This window comes from Ornithorhynchus anatinus, chromosome X2, assembly GCF_004115215.2.
Source record: "Ornithorhynchus anatinus isolate Pmale09 chromosome X2, mOrnAna1.pri.v4, whole genome shotgun sequence".
NCBI classification, from domain to species: Eukaryota; Metazoa; Chordata; class Mammalia; order Monotremata; family Ornithorhynchidae; genus Ornithorhynchus; species Ornithorhynchus anatinus.
The window spans coordinates 17,598,575-17,612,387 of NC_041750.1; the positions used below are offsets into that span (position 1 = coordinate 17,598,575).

At 48.8% G+C, this 13,813-nt stretch overlaps 1 protein-coding gene across 6 annotated transcripts in view; it reads right to left on the reverse strand.

Moving 5' to 3' along the window:
- Positions 1 to 13,384, reverse strand: part of CACNA2D2 (calcium voltage-gated channel auxiliary subunit alpha2delta 2) — a 543,198-nt gene extending 529,814 nt beyond the window's left edge. For 5 of the 6 annotated variants that reach the window (XM_029052856.2, XM_029052861.2, XM_029052859.2 and 2 more), the window contains exon 1: positions 12,864 to 13,383. In XM_029052856.2, the coding sequence (XP_028908689.1) occupies positions 12,864 to 12,991 (128 nt within the window). In that variant the 5' untranslated portion in view covers positions 12,992 to 13,383. Of the gene's footprint in view, positions 1 to 12,863 lie in introns of all 6 variants that reach the window. The other variant, XM_029052860.2, reaches the window with a different exon arrangement.
- Positions 13,385 to 13,813: the final 429 nt, after the last annotated feature.

Below are 13,813 nucleotides of genomic sequence, written 5' to 3' on the forward strand. Positions count from 1 at the left end.
ATAGAATCGAGGCGATGTACAATTCATTAACAAAATAAATAGGGTAACGAAAATATATACAGTTGAGCGGACAAGTACAGTGCTGTGGGGATGGGAAGGGGGAGGTGGAGGAGCAGAGGGAAAAGGGGAAAATGAGGCTTTAGCTGCGGAGAGGTAAAGGGGGGATGGCAGAGGGAGTAGAGGGGGAAGAGGAGCTCAGTCTGGGAACGCCTCTTGGAGGAGGTGATTTTTAAGTAGGGTTTTGAAGAGGGAAAGAGAATCAGTTTGGCGGAGGTGAGGAGGGAGGGCGTTCCAGGACCGCGGGAGGACGTGACCCAGGGGTCGACGGCGGGATAGGCGAGACCGAGGGACGGTGAGGAGGTGGGCGGCAGAGGAGCGGAGCGTGCGGGGTGGGCGGTAGAAAGAGAGAAGGGAGGAGAGGTAGGAAGGGGCAAGGTGATGGAGAGCCTTGAAGCCTAGAGTGAGGAGTTTTTGTTTGGAGCGGAGGTCGATAGGCAACCACTGGAGTTGTTTAAGAAGGGGAGTGACATGCCCAGATCGTTTCTGCAGGAAGATGAGCCGGGCAGCGGAGTGAAGAATAGACCGGAGCGGGGCGAGAGAGGAGGAAGGGAGGTCAGAGAGAAGGCTGACACAGTAGTCTAGCCGGGATATAACGAGAGCCCGTAATAGTAAGGTAGCCGTTTGGGTGGAGAGGAAAGGGCGTTCACAATCTCAATCCCCATTTTGCAGATGAGGTAACTGAAGGCCAGAGAAGTTAAGTGGCTTCCCCAAGGTCACACAGCAGACAAGTGGCAGAGCCGGTATTAGGACCCACAGCCTTCTGACTCCCAGGCCTGTGCTCTATCCACTACGCCATGCTGCTTCTCACGATGTTATAGGGTGGGTAACCAGTGTGGGGATGGGTGGTTTGGAATGGTGGTGAGAGAAATAAACAAGGATTTGGTGTGGTGACCAGGGGGTAGGAGGGGACATAGTCCCTGGCACTGAGTGAATGCACCAGAAGGAGTGGGAACACAATCGATAGGGATAAGAGTGTGAGTCGTGCTGCACAGACAACTAGCAATATAATCAGTTCGTTCCCATAGGTTCTCGGTCCTGAAGTCCGAGTTAGTTACAGTATTTATTAAGTGTTTACTATGTATTAAGCACTGGGCTAAGCCCTGAGATAGACACAAATATAGCAGATCAGACATAGTCCCTGTTCCACACAAGGCTCACCATCTAAGTGAGGGTTTACAGATGAAAACAATGGAAACAGTGAGTTGCAAACAACAGCAACAAGCAACAGAGTCAATGAACCCAGACAACAATGTCAAGACAAGGACATGAACAGTTCCAGGCAAATCAACTCTCTAGACTGAAACTTCTCCTTCATTTCAACAGGAGACTCTGGGACCATCATAATTGATTTAAATTAATTGCTCGCTTCTATTATTATTACAGCCAGTTATGTATTTATTCTTTTACTTTTTGCATATTTTGCAATGTGTCTGCCTGTCTCTCCATTAGACCATAAGCTCCCTGAGGGCAGGGACCAAGTTTTTCATTAATTCTTTCTTCCCAAGTGTCTAGTACAGGGCTCTGCACATAATAGGTGTTCAAACAAGGCTGCTGCAGCTGACCAGATTAGAATAGATGAACCCCCAAAAAGTGGATCTCCAGTGGTCTTTGAGGCATTAACTGAATGTGAACCAACCCAGAGAGGTGAATATCTGTCCTAATTATAAAGGCTCCCAGGAAAGGTGATTTTTCAACCTCCCTCAGTAGATGGTCTTAACAATCCTAACAAGAATCAAGTTCTTCCTGATGTCTAATATAAATAACTTGAGAAGCAGCATTGCCAAGTGGATAAAGTATGGCCCCAGGAGCCAGAAGGACCTGGTTCTGATCTCAGCTCCTGCAATTATCTGCTGTGTGACTTTGGGCAAATCACTTAACTCTTCTGTGCCGCAGTTACCTCCTCTGTAGAATGGGAATTAAGACTGAGCCCCAGGTGGGCCATGGACTGTGTCCAACCTGATTGGCTTACATCTATCCCAGTGCTTAGTACAGTGCCTGGCACATAGTAAGTGCTTAACAAATACCCTAAAAAAAACAACAAACCAAACCTGAGGCCGCCATTCCATCTAGTTCTGGATCTCTACCTAGCCATGATCTGTCAGCCTCGGAGTTCCGCTGCAGATTTATCACACAGGCAAAAACTTGCAAATTTCTCACCATAATCCCAGCTGGTTGGGATTGGGAATAGGACCAGGATTGCCCACGGCAAGAAAATATCCCATCCCACCCAAGGGCAACCCTGGCAACTTCCAGTTGGGAAGGAAGAATGGGCCGAGGATCCCATTCTCCGCTGGCCACCACCTTACCTTTCTTCAGGCCCTCCCCAACTAAGTCCTAATTTCCCCTACTTCCTCTTCCTTCTGCGTCATCCTTTTTGTGTTCCTTTAGGGTAGTTGTTAAATGCTTGCTATGTGTCAGGCACTGTTCTAAGCACTGGGGTAGATATAAGTTAACAAACCCCTTGCACTTGGATATGCAACCTTTATTCACCTCACCCTCAACTACAGCATTTACGTCTAAATCTGTATGCTCCTTTAATGTCTGCCTTCTCCCCTTCTAGACTGTAAATTCCCTGTGGAACTTCCCAGTTATATTGTACTCTCCCAAATTCTTAGTACAGTAGTCTGCACACAGTAAGTGTTTGATATACATCACTGATTGATTGATTCTCACACCCCGCCCACTTCCTCAAAATGAAAGACAGTGTCTTTCCCACTGTCCCAGGACTGCCTTGAGAAAGCCCTGACACAATAGCAAATCAGGTCCCAGTATCTCTTCAAGTCTGACGTATCTATTACCTCGTCCCACAGGGCTATATATTCTTATAGCTCTGTACTCACAAGACAGGTCTCTGTAAACAGGGATAGGTCTCCGAAAAACTCCAAGTTAACACATTCTTAGTGAGTGTTAAGCGAAAGTGTCCTAAAGCAAGCATGGGTTCCTGTAGGAAACGGTGTAAAGCCCAATGATGCAACCCCAAGATACAAAAAAAATGACCAAGAACAATGTAGTTAACACTATTTATTAATGTACATGATCAGATATCAATGTAATAGAGGTCAGTAATAAAGAATGATAAATTTAAACAATTAGATAGTAACATGTACTTTACAACTGTCCTCAACAAAAGCTTCGCATGCTTTTATCTGATGCTCCCATGAGTCCAGACACTTCAGCATGTCTAATTTAACTGCCAGACTTTACCTCTTTAGAGCACCCCAAGTTCCAAACAGTCCACAATATGTACAATTTGGAGATCTTGTCCCATCGCGCTGTTCCTCCCTTGCCCTTTTCTGGCTAGGGCAGGGAGCTACGATGGCACCAATGACTTGGCCACATTTGGCAGCAACAACTGTTTCTATAAACCCAAGTTGAAAAAAAGAAAAAAAAAACTGGAGCATGGGTGTGGGGAGAAAGGAGAAGAGGAGCAAGTCAAGGCAGAAGGGAAAGGGAAGCCCCTAGGAACAGGAAAAGAGAGTGGTATGGAGGTGTTTATGGAGTAGTTTTCACTTACTTGTTGGCCTGGTCATCACGTCAGGGCAGATTCAGGAACGGAAGCTAATAGTATTCACTGAGCATCTACTGTGTTCACAGCACTATGCACTTGGGAGAATATGATAGTTAGTAGACATGAGCCATACTCTAACCTTGAGGATCTTATAATCTAGTGGGGAAAATGCTAAAAGAAAAAGGTGTCATAATGGAGGATTTGCTATACACATATATCTCTACTACCTCTGCAACTGTTTGCCCATAGTGACTTATGTTCAGTCTTTCTATAATCTTCATATTTATACTGAGTACAAAGGTGAGTTTGAAGAAATATGTTCAGATTTAAAAATCCCTTCAGCCAATTTGAGTTATACCACAAGTATGCCATTTTTCCATTCTGCATTTTTTTAAAAATTGGGGATTTTTTTGTTGTTTTAAAAAAATAGGTGTCAACCATAAAATGATTGACCTTTAAAACTTCAAACTTAGCATTTAAGGATTACCAGAGGAGGCATGCATACCTTGTTAAACCTGGTGAAAGAACACAGCTTAGAAACTGTAAAGTTATTAAAAACCTAAAATGCCATGCTGGGTGATAGCAAACTGCTGCCATATAGGGCTCAACTCCATAATGATGAGATCAGTGCCCCTACCTGCCTATCTCGGGAAAACACACATACAAAGGCAAGACAGCTCTTCCTTTCGTTTCCTGCAGTCCATGGAGTACGTTTATAGTAACTACGCACAAGTTAGTTGCGACTTGAGAGAGCCATTCCTGAAGCTTGAGGTTTACCAAAAAGCAAAAACAAAAAAACACACGTACCCCTCTGACTCGGTTTCTCTTTGCCCTAATAGCCTTCTCTCCTTTAGACTTGTCTCATTTACCATTATTTTTCTCTGTAACAAAAACTCAAAGAATTAAAATTCAAAGTACCCTTGGAGGTACGGTGGTAAGCTCCCAAATTTGGAAACCCTGAGAAAATGTGCAGAGTGCAATAATTCTCCAGCCCTCCCCCAAAATGTCACTCACTGCTCATTTAAATTTATAAAGGCATTCAAAATACTAAAAAAGTCATTTGAGCCAATTAAACTTTCTAAATGAGCCTAACTTTTTGTGTACTTTATTGTAATGCAAGGCATCTAAAGTTCCTCCTATTGATCCATTATGGAACTCTTCTCTGTGAATTTGTCCAATCTCCTCTTGAAACTGCTGTTATTTTCACCCTGCACATCTTCGGGTAATGAAGCGATGTTTCCTTCTGCTTCTTTTGAACTGACCACCTCTAGGCTGGAATAGGTGCCCCTTCATCCCAGTGTCGTGGCGTTTGGAGAACAACAATTTGTTGTTCACTCTGCCCTCACCCTTCACGACTTTACGGATTTCAATCTTGTTCCTTACCAGCCCGTATTTACCCAGGCTGAAGAATCCTACGCCTTTCAGGTCAATAGGAAGTGTCTACATTCCTCTGATCATCTTGGTTGTCCTCTATAAATTCTCTAGTTCTATTATGTCTTTCCTAAACAATGGCAACCAAAGCCATCACCCAGTATTCCATGTATGGGTGTGCCTTGGTGTTATGAAAGGGCTAAACTGTGTCTTTGGCTAGTTTTTCTATCCCTTTCCTGATGACACTCAGCAAAAGACTGCGAAAGGGCTGCTTTCACTGTTAAACATTTAGCTTTCCCCTCCATCACAAATAAAGCACTTTTTCCAATCTACTGAGACCCCACTGTTGCTATAAGTTCAAGGCACGAGCCAATATCATACGATTGCCTTATCTATCGAGAAAACCTTAACTTTAACAGACCGAAGGTTCAGCCTGATCTCCGGAGAAACCCTTTAGAGGCCTGTCCATAATACTTCTGCAAGAGCAAAGGGAATGCTGATTCAAACTTGCCAGGAAAACGATTATTTACAAGGAAATCGTAGGAAATCATCTAAAATCCCAAAGAGGAAGGAATTCCTTGGCCCGATCCTCTGAAGCTGCAAATTTTACACACTTTTTAATCCCCCTTTCCATAAAAGGCACATGGCTAAAATGTTTTTTAGCACTTCTGTGGTGCTTGAATATTTCATTAGTCTCAAAACAAAACCAAAGCCCGAGGTTATAGATGAAGGTGGGTTGTTTATCCCACGTTTACAGAGCTGTACAGTGTGTAAATATACTAGCACTTAAGCCCTAAAGAAGTCACCACTGGCTTTTCAAAGCCCTAATGCCATGAGCCATGCTTGAGGATAAACTCTCAGGTTTCCATTAACCCCCCACTGACCTCCTCTGCTGGAAATATAAGGGAGCTTTACAGAGAAAAATGGCATCTTGAAATGGATTCTTTTCTGAATCAAACACCGTTTGCCAGCCGCAGGCACGCAATTCAAAGTTTGGGAGGGGGGAGGAAGAGTCAAAAAGCTGCTGTGTTGGCATGCACACACACATACACACGCGCATACCTGGGACTCAGGGTGAAGCAAGCCAGGAGTGTCCAGGAGTGACCTTTTCCTTGGCGATTGGGCTTTCCTAAGCAAGGAAACCACATTATTCCTCCCCGATGAGGACAGGACTCCTCAATCCTCACCACTGGCTTTAAAGCACTCAATCACCTTGCCCCTCCTACCTCACCCCTCTACTGTCCTACTACAACCCAGCCTGCACACTTTGCTTCTCTAATGCTAACCTTCTCACTCTACCTCATTCTCATCCATCTCGGCACCTACCTCTCACCAGCGTCCTGCCTCTGGCCTGGAAGGCCCTCCCTCTTTATATCTGACAGACAATTGCTCTTCCACCCTTCAAAGCCGTATTGAAGGCACATCTCCTCAAAGAGGCCTTTCCCGACTAAGCCCTCTTTTCCTTTTCCTCCACTCCCTTCTGCATCTCCCTGACCGGCTCCCATCATTCATCCTCCCTCCCATCCCCACAGCACTTAGGTAAATATCTATTAATTTTTTTATTTATATTAATGTCTTTTTCCCCCTCTAATAATAATGTTGGTATTTGTTAAGCGCTTACTATGTGCAGAGCACTGTTCTAAGCTCTGGGGTAGATACAGGGTAATCAGGTTGTCCCACGTGAGGCTCACAATTAATCCCCATTTTACAGATGAGGTAACTGAGGCACAGAGAAGTTAAGTGACTTGCCCACAGCCACACAGCTGACAAGTGGCAGAGCTGGGATTCGAACTCATGACCTCTGACTCCCAAGCCCGGGCTCTTTCCGCTCTAGATTGGAAGCTCACTGTGGGCAGGGAATGTGTCTGTTAGTTATACTGTACTCTCCCGAGCACTTAGTACAGTGCTCTGCATGCAGTAAGTGCTCAATAAATGTGACTGTCTGACAGGACAAACTTGTGAAATAGGTGAAGTGGCAGAAGGAGCTGGGAATCTGTCCATTTCAGGTTCTTAAGTGAAGTTCCTTTCACTCTCTTTTTCTGACAGGATAAGGCAGGAAGCAAGAGAAAGGGAGGATAACCTCAGGAGGGAAAATGGGGATCTTACTCGAAACCTACTGAGTCAAAAGCATCAGGCACACACTCATTTCCTGCCCCCCACCAATGTCACAAGATGGATTCTCACCCCACTGTTAAGGAAAGCCAGTCACACAAGCCTGACAAAAGAGTCTATCAAGTCCCCTGGGTTGCTATCATTCTAAGCTCCCCCTCTAGTCTGTAAGCTCATTGTGAGAAGGGAATGTGTCTGTTTATTGTTATACTGTACTCTCCCAAGCACTTAGTACAGTGCTTTGCACTCAATTACTACAATTGAAGGAATGAATAATTACTTAAGGTCCCTTCCCATCTACACTTCTACCCAACTCCAAGCCAACTTCACCCCAATTTTGTAAGTAGGAAACAGACAGTCAGCCCTGTACAACTGAAATTCTGCTTTCTCCTAACCATTTCATAAGCTGTCCCCAGTGCTTGTCCTGGCTTCTTCTCAAATGTGAGCCATATATTAACATCTATTTGGCATCCACAACCTGTTGGGAGAAACTGTCCCTATTTTTAGGGAGAAGCCATTCCAAAGGACGAACACTGACCTCTTAATTTGATGAGCCATTTAAACCAAGCACTCAGTGGGATCTGTTTTAATAATAATAATAATAATAATAATAGTGGTATTTGTTAAGTGCTTACTATGTGCCAGGCACTGTACTAAGTGCCGGGGTGGAATAAAACATCCAGCGTATCTTCTCGGGTGAGGGTAAAGAATGCTGGGAGTGAATCCACGGAAAGAGATGGAAGGCACAGTCTTTAAGTGAAGCTGAATAGAGCACCAAACACCCCTGAACCCAAGAGGAACAGCAAATATTGTGCATTTATTGGGAATTTAGCATCTAGGCAACAGTTGAGGAAGGACGGGGTGGCAAAAATGGGAAAAAAGAAGCCAAAATACAAAAAAAGAGTGCATTTGGGAGGTAGGGGTGGATGAAGAGAGGAGCTCAGCTCAGAGTCGACACAGGGCCCAAGAGATGCATGGGGAGGAGCACAATCCGCAAGGCAGTTGACGTCATTCACGGTGGGCAGCTTCTCCAATGGAGACGTGAGTTTACAGTGCCCCAGGTGAAGGGGTTGGATGGCCATTTAATAATGAGGCCCTCCCGCTACTGACAGACTCACGTCACCTCCCATTATCACTAACAGGAAAACATCCCTGACGGGAAACCATTTGTCAAACGTCCAATCACTTCAAGAAATAGGCATTTTATTTCACAACAACAGTCATAATTAATCTGCTGGATCTTCATACTGGAGGCCGTTGTAACCACCACGGGAATTTCTCGGTCACTCCGACGCAAACGGAGCTGGGCATTAAGGGAAAATTAAATGAGCCACTCAGAGTAATGAGGCAGTAGTTTACACTCTCATCCATGATTTATCCCGCCCAAGATAGTGCCAGCTTCCCCTCTACAGAGAGCATCTATCCAGACAGGTGGCACCGAATAGCCACTGCTACCCCGGTGCAAGACACAATCCCAACAGCTCACCTAGAACCAGCAGGGGCCAACCCCCGCCCCCCACCCCCACTCCGGGACAAGAGCCAAGTCCTCTCCTGGCCAGCACCCCAGGGATAAAACCCCAGAAGAGGAGAGAGAAACAGCCATGGGGAGTGGCTGAGCCAGACCGAAAAGAACAAAGAGGTGGACAGAACCAGAAGTAGAGAGGGGCAGAAGAGGAGGAGAATGCGATCGCACTGCTCAGTTCCAGGCTCACGAGTGCAAGAGACAAGAGGAAAGGGATTATTTTCTTTCTCCCCAATACCCTCCAAGAGGACTCTTACCCCTCTTGTTTAAAACAGCTTGCACACGTTCTGTGGTATCTAGAAGTGTTCACCCTAACCAACTCTTGCTCAGACTGCTTACCAGCCCGTTTCATTCGTGCTGAAGGAGAAAAATCCTTCATCCTTCCTCTTGGGAAGCTTCCAGAAAAGACCAGAATGATTCGTGACTCCAAACTCATTCAATTTTCCAGACCTAGAGAAAACAGAGTTGCCCCCCAGCTACCAATGAAGAAGATAATAATGAAACCAAGTTAGGGCTTGGGCAATTTAGCAGAACGGGTAACAAAGAGAAATGCTCTGCCCAAAAGATGCATCTTCATATGGATTTACTGTAAGGGAGCCAGACTACCACTTGGTTTTGCTAATTTATGGTTGAGGAAATTGCTGGGGAAGTTTACTGCACCAGCTACTGCTACCCAGAATTTCTCTACTTCACCGCTTTTCACTGTAGACCTAAGTAGCCATGAGATGACTGACGGTCCTGTCTGCTTCTCTTTCCCTTGCCTTTCTCCGCATGGCGTAGTGGATAGAGCAGGGGCCTGGGAGTCGGAAGGTCATGGGTTCTCATCCCGGCTCTGCCACTTATCTGCTGTGTGATCTCTGGCAAGTCATTTCACCTCCCTGGACCTCAGTTACCTTATCTATAAAATGGGGATCGAGATTGTGAGCCCCAGGTGGGATGGGGACGGTGTCCAAACGGATTTGCTTGTATCCATCTCAGCACCCGGCACATAGTAAAGCGCTTAACGAATATCGCAATTATTATTTCTCCTCGAAACCGAAATGAGGATTCCTACTGCTTCCAGTTGCACCAGACTTGCACCCCCATTAGGGCGCTCAATGAGCACAATGATTCTTAGCCAGGCAGCCCTTGGGGTAGGCAATGCTGGAGGTGAGCCTCATCCCCACCCACCATCTTCTGTCTCTCATGCTGCTGATTTCCTTGGTTTCACACCTCTGTCCTCAGGGTGCAGTCTGAGGCCTGCCCTCAGCACAATGTTGCTCGGGTGAGAGTGAGAGGGTGAAGAAGTGATGTCGTTTTTGGTTTGGTTCTAACAAGAGCCTCAGATCAAATAAAGATCTGTGTGCAAACACAAGTGACTCCCTGAAGGCATGGGGGCTCACATGGATCAAGGAATTAGGCTTCTAAATCCAGGCTATCAGAGTATCCTCTCCGGAAGGGAACGGGTCCACCCCGGCCCCCTAACTGCAGTTCAAAAAGCACAGCCAAACAAAACCAAAGGTAATCAAGGCTCAACAGGCAGGAATTTAGATGCCAGCTCCCTTCAAGCACTCCTCTTCTCTATTCATTAGGTCTCCTTCTCGTCCTAGCCCCTTCAGCATAAGAAAATGACCCAACCTTTCAGCCTTAGGACCAAACACCCACCACCATTTTGTGAAAACTTAGGTATGCACGATTGTCATCTGGGTACCGCTGCAGGTTGCAGTGAGGGAGAAACATCTATTTTAAACCTGGACTAAAGGAGCCATGAATTTGGCGATAAAGAATAATGACCTTTGGCCAGAAACCCAGTTGAGATCTCAGCTTTAAATGGGGGACGGGGCGGGGGGTAGCCCCCATTTTCCTGCATATTAGGCTCAGTCTTTTTAAGTTTAATGGAAGAAAAAAAAGCACACACTTTATTGCAAATATCACAAAACACTCTATAATGCCCCCACTAAAGGAGAAAAAAAACCCACTTTCATGTGCCAACCAGAATTGAAAATCAAATCATCTCTTCTAACCCATTTTGGGGTGTGGCATGATAAGAGAATGACAAATAGACATATATAGACAGACAGGGGGGTTGGGATGTCTGAGTACGGTTTTCATTCCCAAGGAAAGCCTGTAAATGTTTGAAGGTTTTATGAATTGCAGAATCAATGCCCTTATACCTTAGAAGAAATCACCAAAATCAATGTCTACCTCGCCTTCTACTTCCCTCCCCGCCACCCCTCCCCATCTCCCCCCATCCTCGGGTCGCAGCAGTTTGGCCTCAAAGGTCAGTAATGAGCAAGTTTAAAAGGCCAGACCCCATGGTCTCTGACAGTGCTAATAGGGCTCTTTCCAGTCAGCTAGAGAGGTAATTACATGCAAAGGCTCACACTTAATAAAATATGGGTAACTGCTCCCAAGAAACAATTCTGATTGTACACTCCCACAAACACATTTAACAATGGCTCCCTGAGTTTAAATATTTACAAGAGCACTTTGGTGACTTGATGAATTAACCATCCTTAAAAAAAAAACCCAAACCACAAACCCCTCCTTCGTTTGTTAGCTTGCATCACAACAACCTGTGTTGATTAAACATCGGAACCGAAGTGAAGCTGACATTGACATTAAGACATTTCGCTGTAATTTCGCCCTTCACAGCTTCATGCAGGGTGGGTGCTGTTCCCTCCTCCTGCCCTCCTGTTAAAATGTGGTTAAGGGATTATTCCCCCCCGCAATTACAATGACAACTCTCGAAGACTCCTCTTCCAAGAGGGTTAAGGGTGGACCGGGGACGGGGTGAATAAAACCCTCTGGGAAATAAAAACCTGGGAGGAACCGCTCTTACACCAAGTCTTTGGAAGGAGAAACTACGTAGGGGAGAAAAGTCAAAAAATCCGACTGCCACGACGTGTTTGCCTTTTCTCTCCTAGATCCCAAATCTGCTCTTTTTCAAACGAAAGACCAAAGACCGAGACGTCAAGTTTTCGAGTTTTCCTGCTTCTGTAGCCCCCAAAACAATACGTGTTCGTTTACAGAAAAATAACCCCCAAAAGGGGAGGAAAAAGTCAGAGAGCTGGGGAGAGGGAGACAGAAAGAACTACGGGGATCAATCTATTATTAGCGTTCTACTAAAATCTGACCTAATAGCCAGTCCTTAAAAGGCAGCGAAAGTCGCATTTGTTTCTCCGTCCAGACGAACCTTCTTTTCCTGTTCATCACCGTTTCCCCGCGGGATTTCGTAAACGCCTACTTTGATCGAAGCACTGAACTAGGCTTCGAATCTTTTGCTCCTTCCCCTCCAGAAAGACAAACGCCACTGAGCTGGAGCAGGGGGAAGGGGCTCGCTGACATGAGACGGGACCTCCAAGAACTCGTAGAGGCAGAGGCGCCTCTCCTACGAAGACGGAGCTGTCATTTCCAACCCGGGCCCAATTGGCGCCCCGGTGACAAGGGGACCGCCGAGCTGAAGATACATCTTGCGACCCCCACGGGTGGCTCGCCCCGGCGCTCTCTGTCTCCGTCCCGCCCCCGGGCGCCGCGGAAGCTTCGGGGGACCCGTCAGCTCCTCCGGGGCGAGCCTACTTTCCGCAGCTCACCTTAAGGCACTTCTCCATTTCCCTCCTCCCCCTCGTCAGGAGTCGGTGGTCTGGGAGGGAGGCCGCCTTGCCCTGAGAAGGTCGGGGAGGAGGCATGGGGACCACGGGGGCGGCTCCCTACCCCGTCTCCGTTCCTTCCTCCTCCTGCCCCTCTTCCCTCTCTCCCCCGTCCTGCCTAGCTGCCCCATTCTCCCCGCCGCCGGGCTCTTCCCCTCCTGCCTCTCCCGTGAGCCTCCCTCTCGTCTCCGCTCTCGTCCCGTCTCGCTTCCACTCCCCAACCTCCCCTCCACCCCGCACCGGCTTCCAGCGCTCAGCATCCCGCTCCGGCCCCCTCCCGGGACTCGCCCGCCCCAAGTTGCGCCTCCTCGGGGGCCACGTCTACAAGCAGCCCCGCGTACTAAAGAAACTCAGCGCGGTCCAGTTCAGCGCAACCTGTCTGCTCCCCCCCGCCCCGGCCCCCGGTTTCTTCGACCTCCCTTCCTCGAACCCCCGGGCCAAGGAAACGCAGCAGACCCCGGGGCCCGCGCGGGTGGGTGCGCGCGTCTGTGTCTGTGCCCGCGCGGAGATGCGTGTGCGGGTCGGTACGCGCGTGCGTTCTGCGCGTGTACATGCTGGGGGATGGGGGGCTGGGGGTCGTGGGAGCAGACGGGCTCCTCGTCTCGCCGCCCCGGGAGGGAGGGGTGCAAGCAGCCCCCGGGCCGGGGGTCCCCGGCCGACTTACGTGGGCTGCTGGGGGAAGGTATAGCCATGGGCTCCGGGGGCCGACAGGGCGAGCAGCAGGAGGAGGAGGTGGCCGCACAGAAACAGGACGAGGGAAGATGCGCCGCAGGTCTGGGCCGACATCGCCATCTTTCCATTAAAAATTCAGTGCAAATAGGGAAAGCGGGAGCAAGAGCGTGACTCCGGCCCGCCTGCCGGCTCGCCTCGGGGCCGGCGGCTTCCCGGGGCTAAGGACGCACGGAGACGAGGGAGGGACGGCTCCGCAGCCTCCTGGCCGCGGCCACGAGTACGGTGCCAGGCGGGAGTCGAACGAGGGCAGAGAGCGACGGCTCCTGCGCCGGTGACTCCGGCTGCCGCCGATGCGGCGGCAGCGGCTGCCTCTGCTGTCTCTGCTGCTGCTACTGCTGCCGCCGCCGCCGCCGCTATTGCTTCTGCCGCCGCTACGCACGGGCCGGGGCAGCTCCGGCTCCCGCCGCTCTTGCCTCTGTAGCAAACACACTGAGCGAATACAAACTGATACTTTCCCTCAAATATGCAACCGCCGACCCGCCCGCCCGCCTCCTCCCCTCCGCAACCCTCCCTTCTCCCCTCCTCTTTCTCCCCCTCCTCCGGCCCCCCGCTCCCTCCTTCCCTCCTCCCTCCATCCTGGATCCTCTCCAACCCTTTCCTAGGCTCCCGAGCGCCTCCTTCTCCTCTCCTCCTCCTCGTCGCCTCTTCCTCCTCCTCCTCCTCCTCCCTGTGCCCCCCACCCCGCTTCCTCCACGCGCCTGCCTTGCCGCGCGCCCGATGGGTGCGGCACGCGCCCTGGCTCGTGCCCCGGGCCGGAACGCGCGAGTCGACATTGTTGGCTTTTGGCGCGAGCCCATGCGTTCTTGCACGCACTAGCCACCTCCCTCCTCTCCTCCTTCTCTCCTTCCTCCCTTTCCTACTCTTCTCCTTCCCTCTGAACCG